This window comes from Blennius ocellaris, assembly GCF_963422515.1.
Source record: "Blennius ocellaris genome assembly, chromosome: 1".
NCBI classification, from domain to species: Eukaryota; Metazoa; Chordata; class Actinopteri; order Blenniiformes; family Blenniidae; genus Blennius; species Blennius ocellaris.
The window spans coordinates 37,452,124-37,476,464 of NC_137650.1; the positions used below are offsets into that span (position 1 = coordinate 37,452,124).

At 47.3% G+C, this 24,341-nt stretch overlaps 1 protein-coding gene across 1 annotated transcript in view; it reads right to left on the reverse strand.

Annotated features, from left to right (window-relative positions):
* vps13c (vacuolar protein sorting 13 homolog C) overlaps window positions 1-23,570 on the reverse strand; it is an 81,129-nt gene extending 57,559 nt beyond the window's left edge. Inside the window, 6 exon segments of the mRNA XM_080514661.1 lie at window positions 5,798-5,899; window positions 9,323-9,355; window positions 17,618-17,713; window positions 17,786-17,828; window positions 19,307-19,350; window positions 23,444-23,570. Coding sequence (XP_080370787.1) covers window positions 5,798-5,899; window positions 9,323-9,355; window positions 17,618-17,713; window positions 17,786-17,828; window positions 19,307-19,350; window positions 23,444-23,543 — 418 coding nt within the window. The 5' untranslated portion in view covers window positions 23,544-23,570.
* Window positions 23,571-24,341: the final 771 nt, after the last annotated feature.

Consider the following 24,341-nt stretch of genomic DNA (forward strand, 5'->3'; position numbering starts at 1 on the left):
ACCGGGTTAGACCAGGATCGGGATGGACCAGGACAGGATTAAGCCAGGAGTGGGATAGACAAGGACCAGGACAGACCAGGACAGGGCTAGACCAGGACTGGGATAGACCAAGAGCGGGATAGACCAAGACCGGGATAGACCAGGACCAGGCTAGACCAGTACCAGGTTAGACCAGTACCAGGATGGGGATCAGAGCAATCTGAGACCAAGATCTTAGTGTGATGCGTTGGACACCGCTGATCATAACGAGCTCCTGCAGAAACTGGAACATGTTGACCAGAGCATCACCGTGACTCCAGAGCATCACTGTGACTCCAGAGTATCACCGTGACTCCAGAGCATCACCGTGAGACCAGAGCATCACCGTGAGTCCAGAGCATCACTGTGACTCCAGAGCATCACCGTGACTCCAGAGCATCACCGTGACTCCAGAGCATCACCGTGACTCCAGAGCATCACCGTGAGTCCAGAGCATCACTGTGACTCCAGAGCATCACCGTGACTCCAGAGCATCACTGTGACTCCAGAGCATCACCGTGACTCCAGAGCATCACCGTGAGACCAGAGCATCACCGTGAGTCCAGAGCAGCACCGTGAGTCCAGAGCATCACCGTGAGACCGGAGCATCATCGTGAGACCGGAGCAGCACCGTGACTCCAGAGCATCACCGTGAGTCCAGAGCATCACAGTGAGTCCAGAGCATCACCGTGAGACCAGAGCATCACCGTGAGTCCAGAGCATCACCGTGAGACCAGAGCATCACCGTGAGACCAGAGCATCACCGTGAGACCAGAGCATCACCGTGAGTCCAGAGCAGCACCGTGAGTCCAGAGCATCACCGTGAGACCGGAGCATCACCGTGAGACCAGAGCATCACCGTGAGACCAGAGCATCACCGTGACTCCAGAGCAGCACCGTGACTCCAGAGCAGCACCGTGAGTCCAGAGCATCACCGTGAGACCAGAGCATCACCGTGAGTCCAGAGCATCACCGTGAGACCAGAGCATCACAGTGAGTCCAGAGCATCACCGTGAGACCAGAGCATCACCGTGAGACCAGAGCATCACCGTGAGACCAGAGCATCACCGTGACTCCAGAGCATCACCGTGACTCCAGAGCAGCACCGTGAGTCCAGAGCATCACCGTGAGACCAGAGCATCACCGTGAGTCCAGAGCATCACCGTGAGACCAGAGCATCACAGTGAGTCCAGAGCATCACCGTGAGACCAGAGCATCACAGTGACTCCAGAGAAGCACCGTGACTCCAGAGCATCACCGTGAGACCAGAGCATCACCGTGAGACCAGAGCATCACCGTGAGACCAGAGCATCACCGTGAGTCCAGAGCATCACCGTGAGTCCAGAGCATCACCGTGAGTCCAGAGCATCACCGTGAGACCGGAGCATCACCGTGAGTCCAGAGCAGCACCGTGACTCCAGAGCATCACCGTGAGACCGGAGCATCACCGTGAGTCCAGAGCATCACAGTGAGTCCAGAGCATCACCGTGAGTCCAGAGCATCACAGTGAGTCCAGAGCATCACCGTGAGTCCAGAGCATCACCGTGAGTCCAGAGCATCACCGTGAGTCCAGAGCATCACCGTGAGACCGGAGCATCACCGTGAGTCCAGAGCATCACCGTGAGACCGGAGCATCACCCTGAGTCCAGAGCATCACAGTGAGTCCAGAGCATCACCGTGAGACCAGAGCATCCCCGTGAGACCAGAGCATCACCGTGAGTCCAGAGCATCACCGTGAGACCAGAGCATCACCGTGAGTCCAGAGCATCACCGTGAGACCAGAGCATCACAGTGAGTCCAGAGCATCACCGTGAGACCAGAGCATCACAGTGACTCCAGAGAAGCACCGTGACTCCAGAGCATCACCGTGAGACCAGAGCATCACCGTGAGACCAGAGCATCACCGTGAGACCAGAGCATCACCGTGAGTCCAGAGCATCACCGTGAGTCCAGAGCATCACCGTGAGTCCAGAGCATCACCGTGAGACCGGAGCATCACCGTGAGTCCAGAGCATCACCGTGAGTCCAGAGCATCACCGTGAGTCCAGAGCATCACCGTGAGACCGAAGCATCACCCTGAGTCCAGAGCATCACAGTGAGTCCAGAGCATCACCGTGAGACCAGAGCATCACCGTGAGACCGGAGCATCACCGTGAGACCAGAGCATCACCGTGAGTCCAGAGCATCACCGTGAGACCAGAGCATCACCGTGAGACCGGAGCAGCACCGTGAGACCAGAGCATCACCGTGACTCCAGAGCATCACAACACTGAGTGTAATAATATTAAGTCACAAAATGTCACTTAAAAAAGTCTCCTGACAGTTGATTGAGTAAATAAAAGTCATTAGTTTTACTTTGAAATGCTGAATTTAATGCCCACAGTTGTAATTCTGCAGTAAAACAGCAGATGATCATGTTTGCTGACCAGGAGCCTCCATACTGCTAAAGCTGGAGGAAATACTGGTAAAATATTAATTTCTTCTCGGTCCCTGGCTCTCCTCTATACTCTCCTCTAGTGTGTGTGATTGCAGCCTACTGAAGTTTACTGCAGCTGATTGCAGGCTACTGTGGGTTACTGCAGCTGGGTGCCACCTACTGCAGCTGACTGCAGCCTACTGTAGCTGATTGCAGCTGACTGCCACCTACTGTAGCTGACTGCAGCTGACTGTGGGTTACTGCAGCTGACTGCAGGCTACTGTGGGTTACTGCAACTGATTGCAGCCTACTGTGGGTTACTGCAGCTGATTGCAGCCTACTGTGGGTTACTGCAGCTGATTGCAGCCTACTGTAGCTTACTGCAGCTGACTGCAGAATTCTGTAGGTTACTGCAGCTGACTGCAGAATTCTGTAGGTTACTGCAGCCTACTGTAGCTGACTGCAGCTGACTGCAGCCTACTGTAGCTTACTGCAGCTGACTGCAGGCTACTGCAGCTGACTGCAGCCTACTGTAGCTTACTGCAGCTGACTGCAGACTACTGTGGGTTACTGCAGCTGATTGCAGCCTACTGTAAGTTACTGCAGCTGACTGCAGAATTCTGTAGGTGACTGCAGCTGACTGCAGAATTATGTAGGTGACTGCAGCTGACTGCAGAATTCTGTAGGTGACTGCAGTTGACTGCAGAATTCTGTAGGTGACTGCAGCTGACCGCAGGATAATGTAGGTTACTGCAGCTGAATGCAGGATAATGTAGGTTACTGCAGCTGAATGCAGCCTACTGTAGGTTACTGCAGCTGACTGTAGGCTACTGTATTCTACTGCAGGCTACTGTGTGTTACTGCAGCCTATTGTAGCTGACTGCAGCTGACTGCAGGATACTGTAGGTCACTGCAGCTGACTGCAGGATACTGTAGGTTACTGGAGCTGATTACAGCCTACTGTAGGTTACTGCAGCTGACTGCAGAATTCTGTAGGTTACTGCAGCTGACTGCAGGATACTGTAGGTTACTGCAGCTGATTACAGCCTACAGTAGGTTACTGCAGCTGACTGCAGAATTCTGTAGGTGACTGCAGCTGACTGCAGAATTCTGTAGGTGACTGCAGCTGACTGCAGGACACTGTAGGTTACTGCAGCTGAATGCAGTCTACTGTAGGTTACTGCAGCTGATTGCAGCCTACTGTAGGTTACGGCAGCTGACTGCGGAATTCTGTAGGTTACTGCAGCTGACTGCAGGATACTGTAGCTTACTGCATCTGATTGCAGGATACTGTAGGTTACTGCAGCTGACTGCAGGCTACTGCGGCTGACTGCAGCCTACTGTAGCTTACTGCAGCTTACTGCAGAATTCTGTAGTTTACTGCAGCTGACTGCAGCCTACTGTAGCTTACTGCAGAATTATGTAGGTTACTGCAGCTGATTGCAGCCTACTGTAGGTTACTGCAGCTGATTGCAGAATTCTGTAGGTTACTGCAGCTGATTGCAGAATTCTGTAGGTTACTGCAGCTGACTGCAGGATACTGTAGGTTACTGCAGCTTATTGCAGCCTACTGTAGGTTACTGCAGCTGACTGCAGAATTCTGTAGGTTACTGCAGCTGACTGCAGGCTACTGCGGCTGACTGCAGCCTACTGTAGCATACTGCAGCTGACTGCAGCCTACTGTAGGTTACTGCAGCTGACTGTAGGCTACTGTATTCTACTGCAGGCTACTGTGTGTTACTGCAGCCTATTGTAGCTGACTGCAGCTGACTGCAGGATACTGTAGGTCACTGCAGCTGACTGCAGGATACTGTAGGTTACTGCAGCTGATTACAGCCTACTGTAGGTCACTGCAGCTGACTGCAGGATACTGCAGGTTACTGCAGCTGACTGCAGGATACTGCAGGTTACTGCAGCTGACTGCAGGATACTGTAGGTTACTGCAGATGATTCCAGCCTACTGTAGGTTACTGCAGCTGACTGCAGAATTCTGTAGGTTACTGCAGGTGACTGCAGGATACTGCAGGTTACTGCAGTTGACTGCAGCCTACTGTAGGTTACTGCAGCTGACTGCAGGCTACTGTATTCTACTGCAGGCTACTGTATGTTACTGCAGCCTATTGTAGCTGACTGCAGCTGACTGCAGGATACTGCAGGTTACTGCAGTTGACTGCAGCCTACTGTAGGTTACTGCAGCTGACTGCAGGCTACTGTATTCTACTGCAGGCTACTGTATGTTACTGCAGCCTATTGTAGCTGACTGCAGCTGACTGCAGAATTCTGTAGGTTACTGCAGCTGACTGCAGGATACTGTAGGTTACTGCAGATGATTACAGCCTACTGTAGGTTACTGCAGCTGACTGCAGAATTCTGTAGGTTACTGCAGCTGACTGCAGGCTACTGCGGCTGACTGCAGCCTACTGTAGCTTACTGCAGATGATTCCAGCCTACTGTAGGTTACTGCAGCTGACTGCAGAATTATGTAGGTTACTGCATTTGACTGCAGGATACTGTAGGTTACTGCAGCTGACTGCAGAATTCTGTAGGTTACTGCAGGTGACTGCAGGATACTGCAGGTTACTGCAGTTGACTGCAGCCTACTGTAGGTTACTGCAGCTGACTGCAGAATTATGTAGGTTACTGCAGCTGACTGCAGGATACTGTAGGTTACTGCAGATGATTCCAGCCTACTTACTGCAGCTTACCGCATTGTCTCTTTGAAACTACAAATGCATCACTCGACCCAAACGTGTCAAACTCACCTGCTGGGGTGTCGTGTCGCTTTAACGTCCTCAAGCCTTTCTTTTGTTTTTTTACTTTTTTACGTCCTTTTGGGACTTAGGCAGCATTAAAGAGAGAGACGGGAGTTAATGACGCAACAGCTGGAAAACACAAAGAGATAGCAGGAAGCAGCAGGGAGGGTGTGTGTGCATGTGCGCAAGGGTGCGTGCGTGCGTGTGTGTGTGTGTGTGTGTGTGTGTGTGTGTGTGTGTGTGTGTGTGTGTGTGTGTGTGTGTGTGTGTGTGTGTGTGTGTGTGTGTGTGTGTGTGTGTGTGTGTGTGTGTGCGTGTGCGTGTGCGTGTGCGTGCGTGCGTGCGTGCGTGTTACCGTGGTGTGACTCCTGGTAAACAACCCTTTCCAAAGTGAAGAGCAGCTCTTCAGATTGAGCAGCTGCCAGGAGACGCAGCATGAACAAGACACACAGCATGTTAACGTGTTTCTAGAGACTGAGCTGAAGAGGAGTGAAAAGGAGATCAGCTGGGAAACGTGATGAGGACAGCAGAAGAGACAGAGCTGAAGAGGAGTGAAAACAGAGAAGTGAAGGTCATCCAGGAGTCAGCCAGAGGTCAAAGGTCACCTCACCTCTACATGCCGCTCTCTGCAGAGCCTCCTCAATGCGCTGCAGCTCCCTCTGCTTGGCCTCCTGCTGGTAGCGCTGCTCCTTGTCTGCGTCATACTTGATGGCTGAAGAAAGGAGCAGAAAGTGAGGTGAGCTCTGCAGCATAAAGGGATCACTGTGGAGGATCACTGTGGAGGATCACTGTGGAGGGTCACTGTGGAGGATCACTGTGGAGGATCACTGTGGAGGGTCACTGTGGAGGGTCACTGTGGAGGATCACTGTGGAGGGTCACTGTGGAGGGTCACTGTGGAGGATCACTGTGGAGGATCACTGTGGAGGATCACTGTGGAGGATCACTGTGGAGGGTCACTGTGGAGGGTCACTGTGGAGGATCACTGTGGAGGGTCACTGTGGAGGGTCACTGTGGAGGATCACTGTGGAGGATCACTGTGGAGGATCACTGTGGAGGATCACTGTGGAGGGTCACTGTGGAGGATCACTGTGGAGGATCACTGTGGAGGGTCACTGTGGAGGATCACTGTGGAGGGTCACTGTGGAGGGTCACTGTGGAGGATCACTGTGGAGGATCACTGTGGAGGATCACTGTGGAGGATCACTGTGGAGGGTCACTGTGGAGGGTCACTGTGGAGGATCACTGTGGAGGGTCACTGTGGAGGGTCACTGTGGAGGATCACTGTGGAGGGTCACTGTGGAGGATCACTGTGGAGGATCACTGTGGAGGGTCACTGTGGAGGGTCACTGTGGAGGGTCACTGTGGAGGATCACTGTGGAGGGTCACTGTGGAGGGTCACTGTGGAGGATCACTGTGGAGGGTCACTGTGGAGGGTCACTGTGGAGGATCACTGTGGAGGATCACTGTGGAGGATCACTGTGGAGGGTCACTGTGGAGGGTCACTGTGGAGGGTCACTGTGGAGGATCACTGTGGAGGATCACTGTGGAGGGTCACTGTGGAGGGTCACTGTGGAGGATCACTGTGGAGGGTCACTGTGGAGGATCACTGTGGAGGATCACTGTGGAGGGTCACTGTGGAGGGTCACTGTGGAGGATCACTGTGGAGGGTCACTGTGGAGGGTCACTGTGGAGGGTCACTGTGGAGGATCACTGTGGAGGGTCACTGTGGAGGGTCACTGTGGAGGGTCACTGTGGAGGATCACTGTGGAGGGTCACTGTGGAGGGTCACTGTGGAGGGTCACTGTGGAGGATCACTGTGGAGGATCACTGTGGAGGGTCACTGTGGAGGACCACTGTGGAGGATCACTGTGGAAGGTTACTGTGGAGGATCACTGTGGAGGATCACTGTGGAGACAGACAGGAAGCACTATGGAGGCTTTCACCCAACTGTCTCCTCCACCCGTCTCCCCACCATGAAGTTTCAGCTGTCTGTCTCCTCCACCCGTCTCCCCACCATGAAGTTTCAGCTTCATCAGTCCCTTTTAGAAAATGAATATGTTTTGGGGTTGTTTTACTTTAGATGACAGTTAATCTGAGTTTAGGGAAAACAAAAGGAATAGCAGGTATATTTTCAACATTACATTACACACATATATATATCTATATATAATATTATAGTAAGGGTGTAACAATGTACGTACTGGTACCCGTACCATTCCAGAGGTGTACCACAATGTTAAGACCAGGGCTTGATATTAAGGCTTGATGCTGCGTCTTATCTGGAAAACATGAATTCTGATTGGATAGCGTTGCGTAATTCCTCGGGAATTCGTCGAATTACGTAGTCAGGGAAACTCCTCGTCGTCCGATTTTTTACTTCCGTCAATCTTCCAATCGTCACCAGAACGGATTAAAAACTCAGTCAAATTCAACACATAAAAACAACTTCAACTAAAGCAATGTATTTGTGATTATTTTGATTGAAGTTTCATTACTTGTTATGGTTCAGAAAAAAAGTTGACTGAGCAGGAAGAGGAGGAGAAACAGTGACAAGGTTTGATTTGTTAATATAATAAAAAATACATGACACATTTACCATGTTATTAAAAAATATATATGGATAAAAAGTGACTAGTACAATAAATAAGGTGTAGCAGTAGGTAGTATGTAGTAGTAGGTTGTGACAGCTCCAATCTTAATACTATCAAATTTATTTCAGACCAACAGCAAAAAGCCCAGAGGTCGGCCTCAAATAAACATTGTGCGAGTTAAATCAACTCTGGGCTTTTTGCTGTGAAGAACAAACTTAAAATATTGATTATTATTCCTTCAGATTAAATAGTATAAAGAGATACGCCTTCCCTGAAAGTTTTATAGAAATATCTGGATTATTAAAGAAATGTGTGTTTTTATGTAAAAAGTTATGTTGGACGAATTCATACATTACCCATTTACATTAAACGTTGGGCATGTCAAAATCTCTCCAGCCAAGTAAGAAGTTTTTTATTTTTCATGTTCCTCTTAACCGAGTGCCGAACCCTACCTTGATCTCTGTACCGAGGGCCGTACCGAGCTGCGATTGGAGACTCGTCTCCAAGCAGCTCTGAGGCTCAGCAGCAACCCGCAGCCTCACATCAACGCTGTGGGACGACTTCAAGCAGCCATGAGCGTCCAGGTAGCTACTAGCAGTGTTAATACCTCCATGTGGAGCGTTTGAAGCCGAGGCGTCCCGTTCTCACTCGTGACAACGGGACGCCTCGAACAGGAGTAACGTTACCATCTCCAACATTTGCTAAATCCATTTACTTTGAATTTGCAATGTGAGCTGGAGCTCTGCACACGTCGGTGGTGCTAGCTAGCTGTGTTTATGTTTGGTTATGGTTAGTAGCTAGAGGCTAAACGGATGCATTTAGCTAACATTAGCTAGAAACAGCATATAATGCTGGCAGGAATGGCAACGGTGGCTAGCTTACAGCTAGCAGAACACTGCTATCTCGCCACAAGCACCACAAAGTGTAGAGCTGCTCGCTACAGTAGCTAGCAGACTGTAGTAACATCAGACGTATCTGTTCAACATTACGTTCGCCAATTCATAATTAGCGTTAGCTCAATCCGCTGATGTCGTTTCCCAGTGAAACAATATTAGACTGACCTTTGCTAGCTTAGCATCATGATTCACTACACGGAAGTTATTTCGCCAATGAATGTCGACTAACGAAGCCGAAACAACGACCGTTAGAATAGTCCACTATTCCATTAAATAATGGTTTAAAACATAATGGTTCACCCCCAGCCCCAGTTCAATCACCAAGCAGTGTCCAGCTCTCCGGCTGGTTGTTGAACCTGTGAAAGTCCAGCGTTTAGTAAAAAAGGATGAAAAGTCAGTAACTACTGCAAACGATGAAAATCCCTGAAACGGTTCCCAACCTCAGAGAAAATTCCCCTTGGGCCTGGAAGCAAGAAAGGCCGCAGCATGAGAACTGAAGTGAGAGCAGTTTCACAATAAAAGCTCCGTCAGCAGGAGGACTGTCATTGTGAAGACACGCCCTTCTTTTTAGAGTAAATCATTTCTTCAATTGTTGATCTGATATCATGCAGCCCTGAAGGCATCTTCAGAGAACAGCAGCTGCTTACCGTTATATGGACATGATGGGAGTGGAGATCCAGCTGCAACACACGTCGGACCAATGATTCAATATGAGGTTCTCACATCACTCGCCCCAACTACCTAAAGAACACCACCACTCCCACACAATCTCCACCCTCCCTGATCACCTGAGAGCACTACACCTTCTGGAGAACTTGAAAAAACTGAAAGATGATTTTTAACCCTTACACCATCTTTGGATTTTCACTTTACCACATCATTGTGTTTGAATTAATTTTGTAAAAAGAAAGATGAGTTGGTGGACTTGTAGAGGGATGTCAAGCAATGCGGAGGAGCGCGGAAGGAAAGTTGAAAAAATGGAGTTGCATGGAAGAACATGGAAGAGCGTGGAAGAGCGTGGAGGAACGTGGAAAAACAGGGAGTGAGGAGGAGAGTGGAGGAAAGTGGAAGAACATCGAAGAGTGTGGAGGAACATGGAGGAGTGTGGAGGAACATGGAGGAGTGTGGAGGAACATGGAGGAGTGTGGAGGAACATGGAGGAGTGTGGAGGAACGTGGAGGAACATGGAGGAGTGTGGAGGAACGTGGAGGAACATGGAGGAGTGTGGAGGAACATGGAGGAGTGTGGAGGAACATGGAGGAGTGTGGAGGAGTGTGGAGGAACGTGGAGGAACATGGAGGAATGTGGAGGAACATGGAGGAGTGTGGAGGAGTGTGGAGGAACATGGAGGAACATGGAGGAATGTGGAGGAACATGGAGGAGTGTGGAGGAACATGGAGGAGTGTGGAGGAACATGGAGGAGTGTGGAGGAGAGTGGAGGAAAGTGGAAGAACATCGAAGAGTGTGGAGGAACGTGGAGGAGCGTGGAGGAACATGGAGGAGTGTGGAGGAACATCGAAGAGTGCGGTGGAACATGGAGGAGTGTGGAGGAACATGGAGGAGCGTGGAGGAACATCAAGGACAGTGGGGGAACATCGAGGAGTGTGGAAGAGTGTGGAGGAGTGTGGAGGAACGTGGAGGAGTGTGGAGGAGTGTGGAGGAACGTGGAGGAGCGTGGAGGAGTGTGGAGGAACGTGGAGGAACGTGGAGGAACATGGAGGAGCGTGGAGGAACATGGAGGAGCGTGGAGTGTGGAGGAACATCGAAGAGTGCGGTGGAATATGGAGGAGTGTGGAGGAGAGTGGAGGAAAGTGGAAGAACATCGAAGAGTGTGGAGGAACATGGAGGAGTGTGGAGGAACATGGAGGAGTGTGGAGGAACATGGAGGAGTGTGGAGGAACATGGAGGAGTGTGGAGGAACGTGGAGGAACATGGAGGAGTGTGGAGGAACGTGTAGGAACATGGAGGAGTGTGGAGGAACATGGAGGAGTGTGGAGGAACATGGAGGAGTGTGGAGGAGTGTGGAGGAACATGGAGGAACATGGAGGAATGTGGAGGAACATGGAGGAGTGTGGAGGAACATGGAGGAGTGTGGAGGAACATGGAGGAGTGTGGAGGAGAGTGGAGGAAAGTGGAAGAACATCGAAGAGTGTGGAGGAACGTGGAGGAGCGTGGAGGAACATGGAGGAGTGTGGAGGAACATCGAAGAGTGCGGTGGAACATGGAGGAGTGTGGAGGAACATGGAGGAGCGTGGAGGAACATCAAGGACAGTGGGGGAACATCGAGGAGTGTGGAAGAGTGTGGAGGAGTGTGGAGGAACGTGGAGGAACATGGAGGAGTGTGGAGGAGTGTGGAGGAACGTGGAGGAGCGTGGAGGAGTGTGGAGGAACGTGGAGGAACGTGGAGGAACATGGAGGAGCGTGGAGGAACATGGAGGAGCGTGGAGGAGTGTGGAGGAACGTGGAGGAGCGTGGAGGAGTGTGGAGGAACGTGGAGGAACGTGGAGGAACATGGAGGAGCGTGGAGGAACATGGAGGAGCGTGGAGTGTGGAGGAACATCGAAGAGTGCGGTGGAATATGGAGGAGTGTGGAGGAACATGGAGGAGTGTGGAGGAATATGGAGGAGCGTGGAGTGTGGAGGAACATCGAAGAGTGCGGTGGAATATGGAGGAGTGTGGAGGAACATGGAGGAGCGTGGAGGAATATGGAGGAGCGTGGAGTGTGGAGGAACATCGAAGAGTGCGGTGGAATATGGAGGAGTGTGGAGGAACATGGAGGAGCGTGGAGGAACGTGGAACATCATGGAGGAATGTGGAACATTGTGGAGGAGGAACATGGAGAAATGTGCTTCAAAATGTGACGCTTCAAGGATATTGGTTTCAGATGAAAACATCTTTACTCCTGTTGGTGTTTGTTGTTGTTCTGAACTGCACAGTCGTGTTGTGAATCACAGGATGATGACCTCTGAGGACAGCAGACTATTCAAATGTGTAAAATAGCCATAATGCATAGCATTAGTAATTAACAATCCATTTACTTTGTGAACAGAATAGAATAGAATAGAAATACTTCATTAGATGGTGTGGCCAAAATCTAATTGAATTAATTGTAAGACGACCAGAATCCTGAGCTTTGTGATTAAATTTGACCTGAAGACAACACAAGGACAAAGACACCATTGTATTCCAGTCGTCACAAATTCTTTTTTTAAATAACTTTCAATTCTGGTCTAATGTTTTTGCTGATATTTTTGGTTTCAGTCTCTTCATTCCACTGTTCACACTACGTGCCTTACATGTACATTATGATGTAAAGTGGAGAGATAAACAGACGTTCTGCTGTGAACTGGTCAAAGGGAAGTTCTTTACAGTGTACTGAACACGTCACATGTTGCTTTATAATGTACTGAACACGCCACATGTTGCTTTACAGTGTACTGAACACGTCACATGTTGCTTTATAATGTACTGAACACGCCACATGTTGCTTTACAATGTACTGAACACGCCACATGTTGCTTTATAATGTACTGAACACGCCACATGTTGCTTTACAATGTACTGAACACGCCACATGTTGCTTTACAATGTACTGAACACGCCACATGTTGCTTTATAATGTACTGAACACGCCACATGTTGCTTTACAATGTACTGAACACGCCACATGTTGCTTTACAATGTACTGAACACGCCACATGTTGCTTTACAGTGTACTGAACACGTCACATGTTGCTTTACAGTGTACTGAACACGTCACATGTTGCTTTACAGTGTACTGAACACGCCACATGTTGCTTTACAGTGTACTGAACACGCCACATGTTGCTTTATAATGTACTGAACACGCCACATGTTGCTTTACAATGTACTGAACACGCCACATGTTGCTTTACAATGTACTGAACACGCCACATGTTGCTTTACAATGTACTGAACACGCCACATGTTGCTTTACAATGTACTGAACACGCCACATGTTGCTTTACAGTGTACTGAACACGTCACATGTTGCTTTATAATGTACTGAACACGCCACATGTTGCTTTACAATGTACTGAACACGCCACATGTTGCTTTACAATGTACTGAACACGCCACATGTTGCTTTACAATGTACTGAACACGCCACATGTTGCTTTACAGTGTACTGAACACGTCACATGTTGCTTTACAGTGTACTGAACACGTCACATGTTGCTTTACAGTGTACTGAACACGTCACATGTTGCTTTACAGTGTACTGAACACGCCACATGTTGCTTTACAGTGTACTGAACACGCCACATGTTGCTTTATAATGTACTGAACACGCCACATGTTGCTTTACAATGTACTGAACACGCCACATGTTGCTTTACAATGTACTGAACACGCCACATGTTGCTTTACAATGTACTGAACACGCCACATGTTGCTTTACAGTGTACTGAACACGTCACATGTTGCTTTACAGTGTACTGAACACGTCACATGTTGCTTTACAGTGTACTGAACACGTCACATGTTGCTTTACAGTGTACTGAACACGTCACATGTTGCTTTACAATGTACTGAACATGCCACATGTTGCTTTACAGTGTACTGAACACGCCACATGTTGCTTTACAATGTACTGAACACGCCACATGTTGCTTTACAGTGTACTGAACACGCCACATGTTGCTTTACAGTGTACTGAACACGCCACATGTTGCTTTACAGTGTACTGAACACGCCACATGTTGCTTTACAGTGTACTAAACACGCCACATGTTGCTTTACAGTGTACTGAACACGCCACATGTTGCTTTACAGTGTACTGAACACGCCACATGTTGCTTTACAATGTACTAAACACGCCACATGTTGCTTTACAGTGTACTGAACACACCACATGTTGCTTTATAATGTACTGAACACGCCACATGTTGCTTTACAGTGTACTGAACACGCCACATGTTGCTTTACAATGTACTGAACACGCCACATGTTGCTTTACAGTGTACTGAACACGTCACATGTTGCTTTACAGTGTACTGAACACGTCACATGTTGCTTTACAGTGTACTGAACACGTCACATGTTGCTTTACAATGTACTGAACACGCCACATGTTGCTTTACAGTGTACTGAACACGCCACATGTTGCTTTATAATGTACTGAACACGCCACATGTTGCTTTACAGTGTACTGAACACGCCACATGTTGCTTTACAGTGTACTGAACACGCCACATGTTGCTTTACAGTGTACTGAACACGCCACATGTTGCTTTACAGTGTACCGAACACGCCACATGTTGCTTTACAGTGTACTGAACACGCCACATGTTGCTTTACAATGTACTAAACACGCCACATGTTGCTTTACAGTGTACTGAACACGCCACATGTTGCTTTATAATGTACTGAACACGCCACATGTTGCTTTACAGTGTACTGAACACGCCACATGTTGCTTTATAATGTACTGAACACGCCACATGTTGCTTTACAGTGTACTGAACACGTCACATGTTGCTTTACAGTGTACTGAACACGTCACATGTTGCTTTACAGTGTACTGAACACGCCACATGTTGCTTTACAGTGTACTGAACACGCCACATGTTGCTTTATAATGTACTGAACACGCCACATGTTGCTTTATAATGTACTGAACACGCCACATGTTGCTTTATAATGTACTGAACACATCACATGTTGCTTTAGAGTGTACTGAACACGTCACATGTTGCTTTACAGTGTACTGAACACGCCACATGTTGCTTTACAGTGTACTGAACACGCCACATGTTGCTTTATAATGTACTGAACACGTCACATGTTGCTTTACAGTGTACTGAACACGCCACATGTTGCTTTATAATGTACTGAACACGCCACATGTTGCTTTATAATGTACTGAACACGCCACATGTTGCTTTATAATGTACTGAACACGCCACATGTTGCTTTATAATGTACTGAACACGCCACATGTTGCTTTATAATGTACTGAACACGTCACATGTTGCTTTAGAGTGTACTGAACACGTCACATGTTGCTTTATAATGTACTGAACACGTCACATGTTGCTTTACAGTGTACTGAACACGTCACATGTTGCTTTACAGTGTACTGAACACGTCACATGTTGCTTTACAGTGTACTGAACACGTCACATGTTGCTTTACAGTGTACTGAACACGTCACATGTTGCTTTACAGTGTACTGAACACGCCAAATGTTGCTTTATAATGTACTGAACACGCCAAATGTTGCTTTATAATGTACTGAACACGTCACATGTTGCTTTATAATGTACTGAACACGCCACATGTTGCTTTATAATGTACTGAACACGTCACATGTTGCTTTATAATGTACTGAACACGCCACATGTTGCTTTACAGCATACTGAACACGTCACAGGTTGCTTTATAATGTACTGAACACGTCTTATGTTGCCTTAAAATGTACTGAACACGTCACATGTTGCTTTACAGTGTACTGAACACGTCACATGTTGCTTTACAGTGTACTGAACACGCCACATGTTGCTTTATAATGTACTGAAAACGCCACATGTTGCTTTACAGTGTACTGAACACGTCACATGTTGCTTAACAGTGTACTGAACACGTCACATGTTGCTTTACAGTGTACTGAACACGCCACATGTTGCTTTACAGTGTACTGAACACGCCACATGTTGCTTTATAATGTACTGAACACGCCACATGTTGCTTTATAATGTACTGAACACGCCACATGTTGCTTTACAATGTACTGAACACGCCACATGTTGCTTTATAATGTACTGAACACGCCACATGTTGCTTTATAATGTACTGAACACGCCACATGTTGCTTTATAATGTACTGAACACGCCACATGTTGCTTTATAATGTACTGAACACGCCACATGTTGCTTTATAATGTACTGAACACGTCACATGTTGCTTTAGAGTGTACTGAACACGTCACATGTTGCTTTACAGTGTACTGAACACGCCACATGTTGCTTTATAATGTACTGAACACGTCACATGTTGCTTTACAGTGTACTGAACACGCCACATGTTGCTTTATAATGTACTGAACACGCCACATGTTGCTTTATAATGTACTGAACACGCCACATGTTGCTTTATAATGTACTGAACACGTCACATGTTGCTTTAGAGTGTACTGAACACGTCACATGTTGCTTTAGAGTGTACTGAGCACGCCACATGTTGCTTTATAATGTACTGAACACGTCACATGTTGCTTTATAATGTACTGAACACGTCACATGTTGCTTTAGAGTGTACTGAACACGCCACATGTTGCTTTATAATGTACTGAACACGTCTTATGTTGCCTTAAAATGTACTGAACACGTCACATGTTGCTTTACAGTGTACTGAACACGTCACATGTTGCTTTACAGTGTACTGAACACGCCACATGTTGCTTTATAATGTACTGAAAACGCCACATGTTGCTTTATAATGTACTGAACACGCCACATGTTGCTTTACAGTGTACTGAACACGTCACATGTTGCTTTACAGTGTACTGAACACGTCACATGTTGCTTTACAGTGTACTGAACACGCCACATGTTGCTTTATAATGTACTGAACACGCCACATGTTGCTTTACAGTGTACTGAACACGCCACATGTTGCTTTACAGTGTACTGAACACGTCACATGTTGCTTTACAGTGTACTGAACACGCCACATGTTGCTTTATAATGTACTGAAAACGCCACATGTTGCTTTACAGTGTACTGAACACGTCACATGTTGCTTAACAGTGTACTGAACACGTCACATGTTGCTTTACAGTGTACTGAACACGCCACATGTTGCTTTACAGTGTACTGAACACGCCACATGTTGCTTTATAATGTACTGAACACGCCACATGTTGCTTTATAATGTACTGAACACGCCACATGTTGCTTTATAATGTACTGAACACGCCACATGTTGCTTTACAATGTACTGAACACGCCACATGTTGCTTTATAATGTACTGAACACGCCACATGTTGCTTTATAATGTACTGAACACGCCACATGTTGCTTTATAATGTACTGAACACGCCACATGTTGCTTTATAATGTACTGAACACGCCACATGTTGCTTTATAATGTACTGAACACGCCACATGTTGCTTTATAATGTACTGAACACGCCACATGTTGCTTTATAATGTACTGAACACGTCACATGTTGCTTTAGAGTGTACTGAACACGTCACATGTTGCTTTACAGTGTACTGAACACGCCACATGTTGCTTTACAGTGTACTGAACACGCCACATGTTGCTTTATAATGTACTGAACACGTCACATGTTGCTTTACAGTGTACTGAACACGCCACATGTTGCTTTATAATGTACTGAACACGCCACATGTTGCTTTATAATGTACTGAACACGCCACATGTTGCTTTATAATGTACTGAACACGTCACATGTTGCTTTATAATGTACTGAACACGTCACATGTTGCTTTAGAGTGTACTGAACACGTCACATGTTGCTTTAGAGTGTACTGAGCACGCCACATGTTGCTTTATAATGTACTGAACACGTCACATGTTGCTTTATAATGTACTGAACACGTCACATGTTGCTTTAGAGTGTACTGAACACGCCACATGTTGCTTTATAATGTACTGAACACGTCACATGTTGCTTTACAGTGTACTGAACACTGTAAACTTTACAGTGTACTGAACACTTCTCTGAGGCGTCACATTAGCTGAAGGTTCCGCTGGCTGGCGGCGTCAGACCTCACTCAGGTCACCGTCCAGCAGCCGGCCTGTGATTGGCTGGTGTGGACACCGTCCAGCAGCCGGCCTGTGATTGGCTGGTGTGGACACCGTCCAGCAGCCGGCCTGTGATTGGCTGGTGTGGACACCGTCCAGCAGCCGGCCTGTGATTGGCTGGTGTGGAGACAGCAGAGGACTTACTGGCTCCGGGGACGACCAGCAGGTAGAGACCGTCCAGCGTGGCCACCACGGCGTCACTGTACAGGTTCTTCCAGGGGATCTTCAAGGTCAGCTTCCCTGGAGGAAGGAGGGAAGCAATGGTGAAGGACAGGAAGTGACAGAGGACAAGACTGTGACATCACAACTTACCAATCTGTCCAGCTTTCACTCTGAAGGGGACGTCAAGCTCACTCTGAAACACAGACACAGTGTGAGTCTGAGCCCCAGCCCTCTCATCCCTCTCTCATCCATCCATCTTTATCCAGGCACCCCTCTGTCATCCCTCTCTCATCCATCTTCATCCAGCCATCCCTCTTTCATCCCTCTCTCATCCATCCATCTCCATCCATCTTCATCCAGCCACCCCTCTGTCATCCCTCTCTCATCCATCCATCTCCATCCTCTCTGCATCCATCTCTTTATCATCTCTCATCCATACATCTATCTCTTCTCCATCCATCTCTCCAGTCATCAGTCACCAGCCATCCAGTGCTAGTGTACTGTACTGTAGTGTAGTGTACTGTACTGTACTGTACGGTAGTGTAGTGTGGTGTACTGTAGTGCACTGTACTGTACTGTAGTGTACTGTACTGTAGTGTAGTGTACTGTACTGTACTGTACTGTACTGTACTGTACTGTACTGTAGTGTACTGTGGTGTGGTGTGGTGTAGTGTACTGTACTGTAGTGTGGTGTAGTGTAGTGTACTGTAGTGTAGTGTGGTGTAGTGTAATGTGGTGTAGTGTACTGTACTGTAGTGTAGTGTGGTGTAGTGTACTGTACTGTACTGTAGTGTACTGTACTGTAGTGTAGTGTACTGTACTGTACTGTACTGTACTGTACTGTACTGTACTGTAGTGTACTGTGGTGTGGTGTGGTGTAGTGTACTGTACTGTAGTGTGGTGTAGTGTAGTGTACTGTAGTGTAGTGTGGTGTAGTGTAATGTGGTGTAGTGTACTGTACTGTAGTGTAGTGTGGTGTAGTGTACTGTAGTGTACTGTACTGTACGGTAGTGTAGTGTGGTGTACTGTAGTGCACTGTACTGTACTGTACTGTACTGTAGTGTAGTGTACTGTGGTGTGGTGTGGTGTAGTGTACTGTACTGTAGTGTGGTGTAGTGTAGTGTACTGTAGTGTAGTGTAATGTGGTGTAGTGTACTGTACTGTAGTGTAGTGTAGTGTAGTGTACTGTAGTGTAGTGTAGTGTACTGTGGTGTAGTGTAGTGTACTGTACTGTACTGTACTGTACTGTAGTGTAGTGTAGTGTAGTGTACTGTACTGTACTGTAGTGTGGTGTAGTGTACTGTAGTGTAGTGTACTGTACTGTAGTGTGGTGTAGTGTACTGTACTGTGGTGTAGTGTAGTGTAGTGTACTGTACTGTAGTGTACTGTGGTGTAGTGTACTGTAGGGTACTGTAGTGTACTGTACTGTAGTGTGGTGTAGTGTAGTGTGGTGTAGTGTACTGTAGTGTACTGTACTGTAGTGTGGTGTAGTGTAGTGTACTGTACTGTAGTGTAGTGTAGTGTACTGTGATGTAGTGTAGTGTAGCTTAGCTTAGCTTAGCTTAAGCTTAGCTTAGCTTAGCTGATCAGTCCACACCACTGGAGGAGTTCACATGTGAGACTCACTGAACAACAACATGTGACTGATACTTGCTGAAGTTCAAGACTTACCAGAGCGTTTTCTTTCACTTTCAGGTTCTGGAGGACGACATTTCCTGAAGAAACACAAAACAGAGAATAGGAAAGGTTTGTGTTTGTTCTCATTGATGTCAAGCCTGATCCATTGTTCTCTTGTTTGACAGCTGAGCCTTCACCCCAGGAAGCTGGCAGCTGATTGGAGGAGAGAGTCAGGTGTGTCTGCAGGTGAAAGGAAGAAGAATGCAGCCCAACAAGGTAGAGACGGAAACAAAACACCAGCAGAGCTCATGGCTCTCGACCAGTTGGAGCTTCAGACCTCTTCAATAACAAAATATCTGATTCAAAATAAGAAGAAAATATTCACATATAATTCAACTTTGATTAGGGTGGAGTTATTCAGAACAGACTCCAGATACTTAAATGATGACGAGGATGCCGCATAATAATATATTGGAAATATGTATGTTCTGTATGAATGTCAGTTATCTAAAAATATTATCACCAGGGACACAAATCTAAATAGACTTCAAGTGAGTCCACATGCTCTTAGAACCTAAAACTCTAAAACCCCTCCTTCAAAACCAAAGACCCAGAAGAATTCCATTACCAATGAGATATTGATCTTTTTGGTACAGAATGAAAACAACAAAATAATCACTGTCCTTTCAAGTGTTACTAAACAGAAATTAAAAAAATACTAAATCATGTTTTGAATAAATCTTGTTTAATTTAATAAAATGATGCCCACTTCAGTATTTGTGAGCTCTGAGGTGTCCGTCACCTTCAAGGCGCCTTCATGCTACCAATGTCCGCGAGCACGCGCCGTCTTTGTGACGGCGGGGGTCCGCTCCGACCGGATCGCGGCGGCGGGGGTCCGCTGCGACCCCACCGCGGCGGGGGTCCGCTCCGACCGGATCAGGGCGGCGGGGGTCCGCTCCGACCCCACCGCGGCGGGGGTCCGCTCCAACCGGATCAGGGCGGCGGGGGTCCGCTCCGACCGGATCAGGGTGGCGGGGGTCCGCTCCGACCGGATCAGGGTGGCGGGGGTCCGCTCCGACCGGTCCGCTCCGACCCCGCCACCGCGGTGGGGGTCCGCTTCGACCCCACCACCACTGCATGGTGAGAGAGGGGCGAGCGACACTAATGTAGTACACACTACATGGTGAGAGAGGGACGCGCTACACTAATGTCATACACACTGCATGGAGAGAGGGGGGCGAGCTACACTAATGAAGTACACACTGCATGGTGAGAGAGGGGCGAGCTACACTAATGAAGTACACACTGCATGGAGAGAGGGGCGAGCTACACTAATGTAATACACACTGCATGGAGAGAGGGGCGAGCTACACTAATGTAATACACACTGCATGGTGAGAGAGGGGCGAGCTACACTAATGAAGTACACACTGCATGGAGAGAGGGGGGCGAGCTACACTAATGTAATACACACTGCATGGTGAGAGAGGGGCGAGCTACACTAATGTAATACACACTGCATGGTGAGAGAGGGGGGCGAGCTACACTAATGAAGTACACACTGCATGGTGAGAGAGGGGCGAGCTACACTAATGTAATACACACTGCATGGTGAGAGAGGGGCGAGCTACACTAATGTAATACACACTGCATGGTGAGAGAGGGGCGAGCGACACTAATGTAATACACACTGCATGGTGAGAGAGGGGCGAGCTACACTAATGTAATACACACTGCATGGTGAGAGAGGGGCGAGCTACACTAATGTAATACACACTGCATGGTGAGAGAGGGGCGAGCTACACTAATGAAGTACACACTGCATGGAGAGAGGGGGGCGAGCTACACTAATGTAATACACACTGCATGGTGAGAGAGGGGCGAGCTACACTAATGTAATACACACTGCATGGTGAGAGAGGGGGGCGAGCTACACTAATGAAGTACACACTGCATGGTGAGAGAGGGGCGAGCTACACTAATGTAATACACACTGCATGGTGAGAGAGGGGCGAGCTACACTAATGTAATACACACTGCATGGTGAGAGAGGGGCGAGCGACACTAATGTAATACACACTGCATGGTGAGAGAGGGGCGAGCTACACTAATGTAATACACACTGCATGGTGAGAGAGGGGCGAGCTACACTAATGTAATACACACTGCATGGTGAGAGAGGGGCGAGCTACACTAATGTAATACACACTGCATGGTGAGAGAGGGGCGAGCGACATTAATGTAATTGGTAAGGCCCAGATTAAACCACCATGCGGGCTGGTTTTGGACCCACAACTACAGGTGGAACTCCTCTGATCCTGTTTGTACTGGCAAGGAAATAATCACAAATCACATGTCGAAACACAGAAATGTCGTGATATTTTGAAAAACATGTTTTGGGTTAGAGTTAGTGAAAAACTTGTTTTTATTACCACTTGATCACAAGGAGCAGTTGACTTATAGAGCATGACTCACTTCTTTCTCATGACAATCTGTTTATTGCTCTCTGATCTTTGCTTTCCTTAAGAGTACTACTGTAAAACCTGAGGCCACTGGACTTACCTGCAGAAGAGAAACCCTGCTGTCTAGATGCAAGGTTCTTTGTTACTTTAATGGAATCCGTCTTAAGTCATTACAGACCTTAACTGTTTTGTGTGTGTGTGTGTGTGTGTGTGTGTGTGTGTGTGTGTGTGTGTGTGTGTGTGTGTGTGTGTGTGTGTGTGTGTGTGTGTGTGTGTGTGTGTGTGTGTGTGTGTGTGTGTGTGCGCGCGCGTGCGTGCGTGTGCGTGTGTTGTCACAGTACAGACGGACGGCTGTCCTTATTCAGTCAGACACTGGAGCAACGCCATCCACGGTTTAAACTAGAATGCGTGTTTATATTACGTTTTACGGTAACACCATCAGAAGCCGACGGAGCTTGGTGGTGCGTTCAAGACACCTCAGTTGCAAGGTAAATAAACACACCAACGCAACTGTACATGCGTATTGTACCAAAAATTCATCGAAAATCAAATTGTTTTCTGAAAACTGCACCACATTCTTGTTCTACAGGCTCCCAGGTACCTCTGTGTCAACATTCAAGTGGATTCACTGTAGCATTTATCTCAGTTACACAATGAATTCACAATATACATGTTACTCTACGTCCATAAATTTGTTGAAAATCAAATTGTTTTGAGCAAACTGTACCAGATTCTCTTTCTAGATGGCTCCAGGTACCTCTGTGCCAATTTTCAAATTGATTCACAGTAGCATTTTCTCACATAATCAAAATAAATAACACCCAATAGATTGAGCACTGTACATATTTATTGCCAAACATTTGTATACGATCAAATTGTTTTCAGGAAACTGTACCTGATTCTTATTCTACAGGCTCCTAGGTAACTGTGGGTCAAATTTCAGCTATAGCATTTTCTCACAATTTCAAAAATAAGACACACCTAATACATAGATTTTCTATGCATTTTTGGATGTACAATACTGTGTATAGGTTGATATGAATTTACTGTGTATTTGTGAGAAAATGCTACTGTGATTGTAGTTGGAAATTGACCCACAGGTACCTGCGGGCCTGTAGGACAACAATCTGGTGGAGTTTCCTGAAAATAATTTGATTTTTGATAAATTTTTGGTACAATAAGCTTGTACAGTACTGTGTGTATTGGGTGTGAATTCATTGAGTAATTGTGAGAAAATAATACAGTAATTCTCATTGAAATCTGGCACAGAGGTACCTGGGAGCATGTAGAATAATAATCTGGTGCAGTTTGTTGAAAACAATTTGATTGTCGATGAATTTCTGTTACAATACGCCTGTGAAGTACTGTTGTTTTGATTTATGCTTGTAACTGAGGGGTCGTGAACGCACCATGACGCTCCTGTCAGCTTCTGGGGGTTTTACCGTAATACGGGATGTAAACAGGCATTCTAATTTAAACCGTGGATGGCGTTGCTCCTGTGAACCAGACTAGGATGTTTTTCTTTAGTCTTCTTCCTCGACGACAGTGCGGACGAAGTTGAAATTAAGACCGGATGTTGGAGAAGCTCGAACTGCGCCACAGCCGAGCAGGAAACATGTCGTCATACATTCTGCTCCGTGTTTAAAGCGACGTCAGTTTTAAAAGCGCGTGCTTCTGGGCGGATTCTGGTCTCCTGCGCGCGGAACCACTAGCAAGCAACTGAGCTCACCTCCCCAGATCCCGATCTTCAGCTGGGACTTGTCCAGGTTCTCCACATAGTCCCCGATGAACCTGTTGAGCAGGTCGCTGACCAGAGACTCGAACACCATGTCTGGAAGATCCAGGAGACCGGAGCCCTGCTGGTCTCTGAGATCCCGAGACTGACTTCCGCATCCAGCAGCGATGCGCTCTGGCATCGACTGCACGGTCTGCTCGATTAGTGCCGAGCTGGTGTGTGTGTGTGTGTGTGTGTGTGTGTGTGTGTGTGTGTGTGTGTGTGTGTGTGTGTGTGTGTGTGTGTGTGTGTGTGTGTGTGTGTGTGTGTGTGTGTGTGTGTGTGTGTGTGTGTGTGTGTGTGTGTGTGTGTGTTGACAGGACGTAATCAGCGCACATTAAAGCAGCATTTCCTGCGGCCGCAGCTTGTTTGGGCCAAATGCTCAATGATGTCAACAACATGTCAGTTCAGAGAATCCATGTCACGTTCACGTCCAGAGGACGAGCAGCACGAGGAAGGAATAATGGAGGAAATGTGAAGGATGCAGGAGAGGAAATGTTCTGTGATCAGAAGATCATTACTGGGTGATGAGAGAGACGCTCCTGTAAAGTAACAAGACTGTGTTCTGCAGCAGGCTGATTACTGGCGAACATCATGGCTCAGTAAACAAGTGGCCAGGGTCATCCAGAACACACACACACACACACACACACACACACACACACACACACACACACACACACACACACACACACACACACACACACACACAGAGCGTAGATGTAAACACTTGGTGGGGCTAGACTTTATTTCAGGTCTAATAACCACTGAATTCCACAGTAAAGAAGGCGCACAACCTTTAGTCACAACATTATAACAACCATTTAGCCACTGGTCATAGAAATGCTGAGCC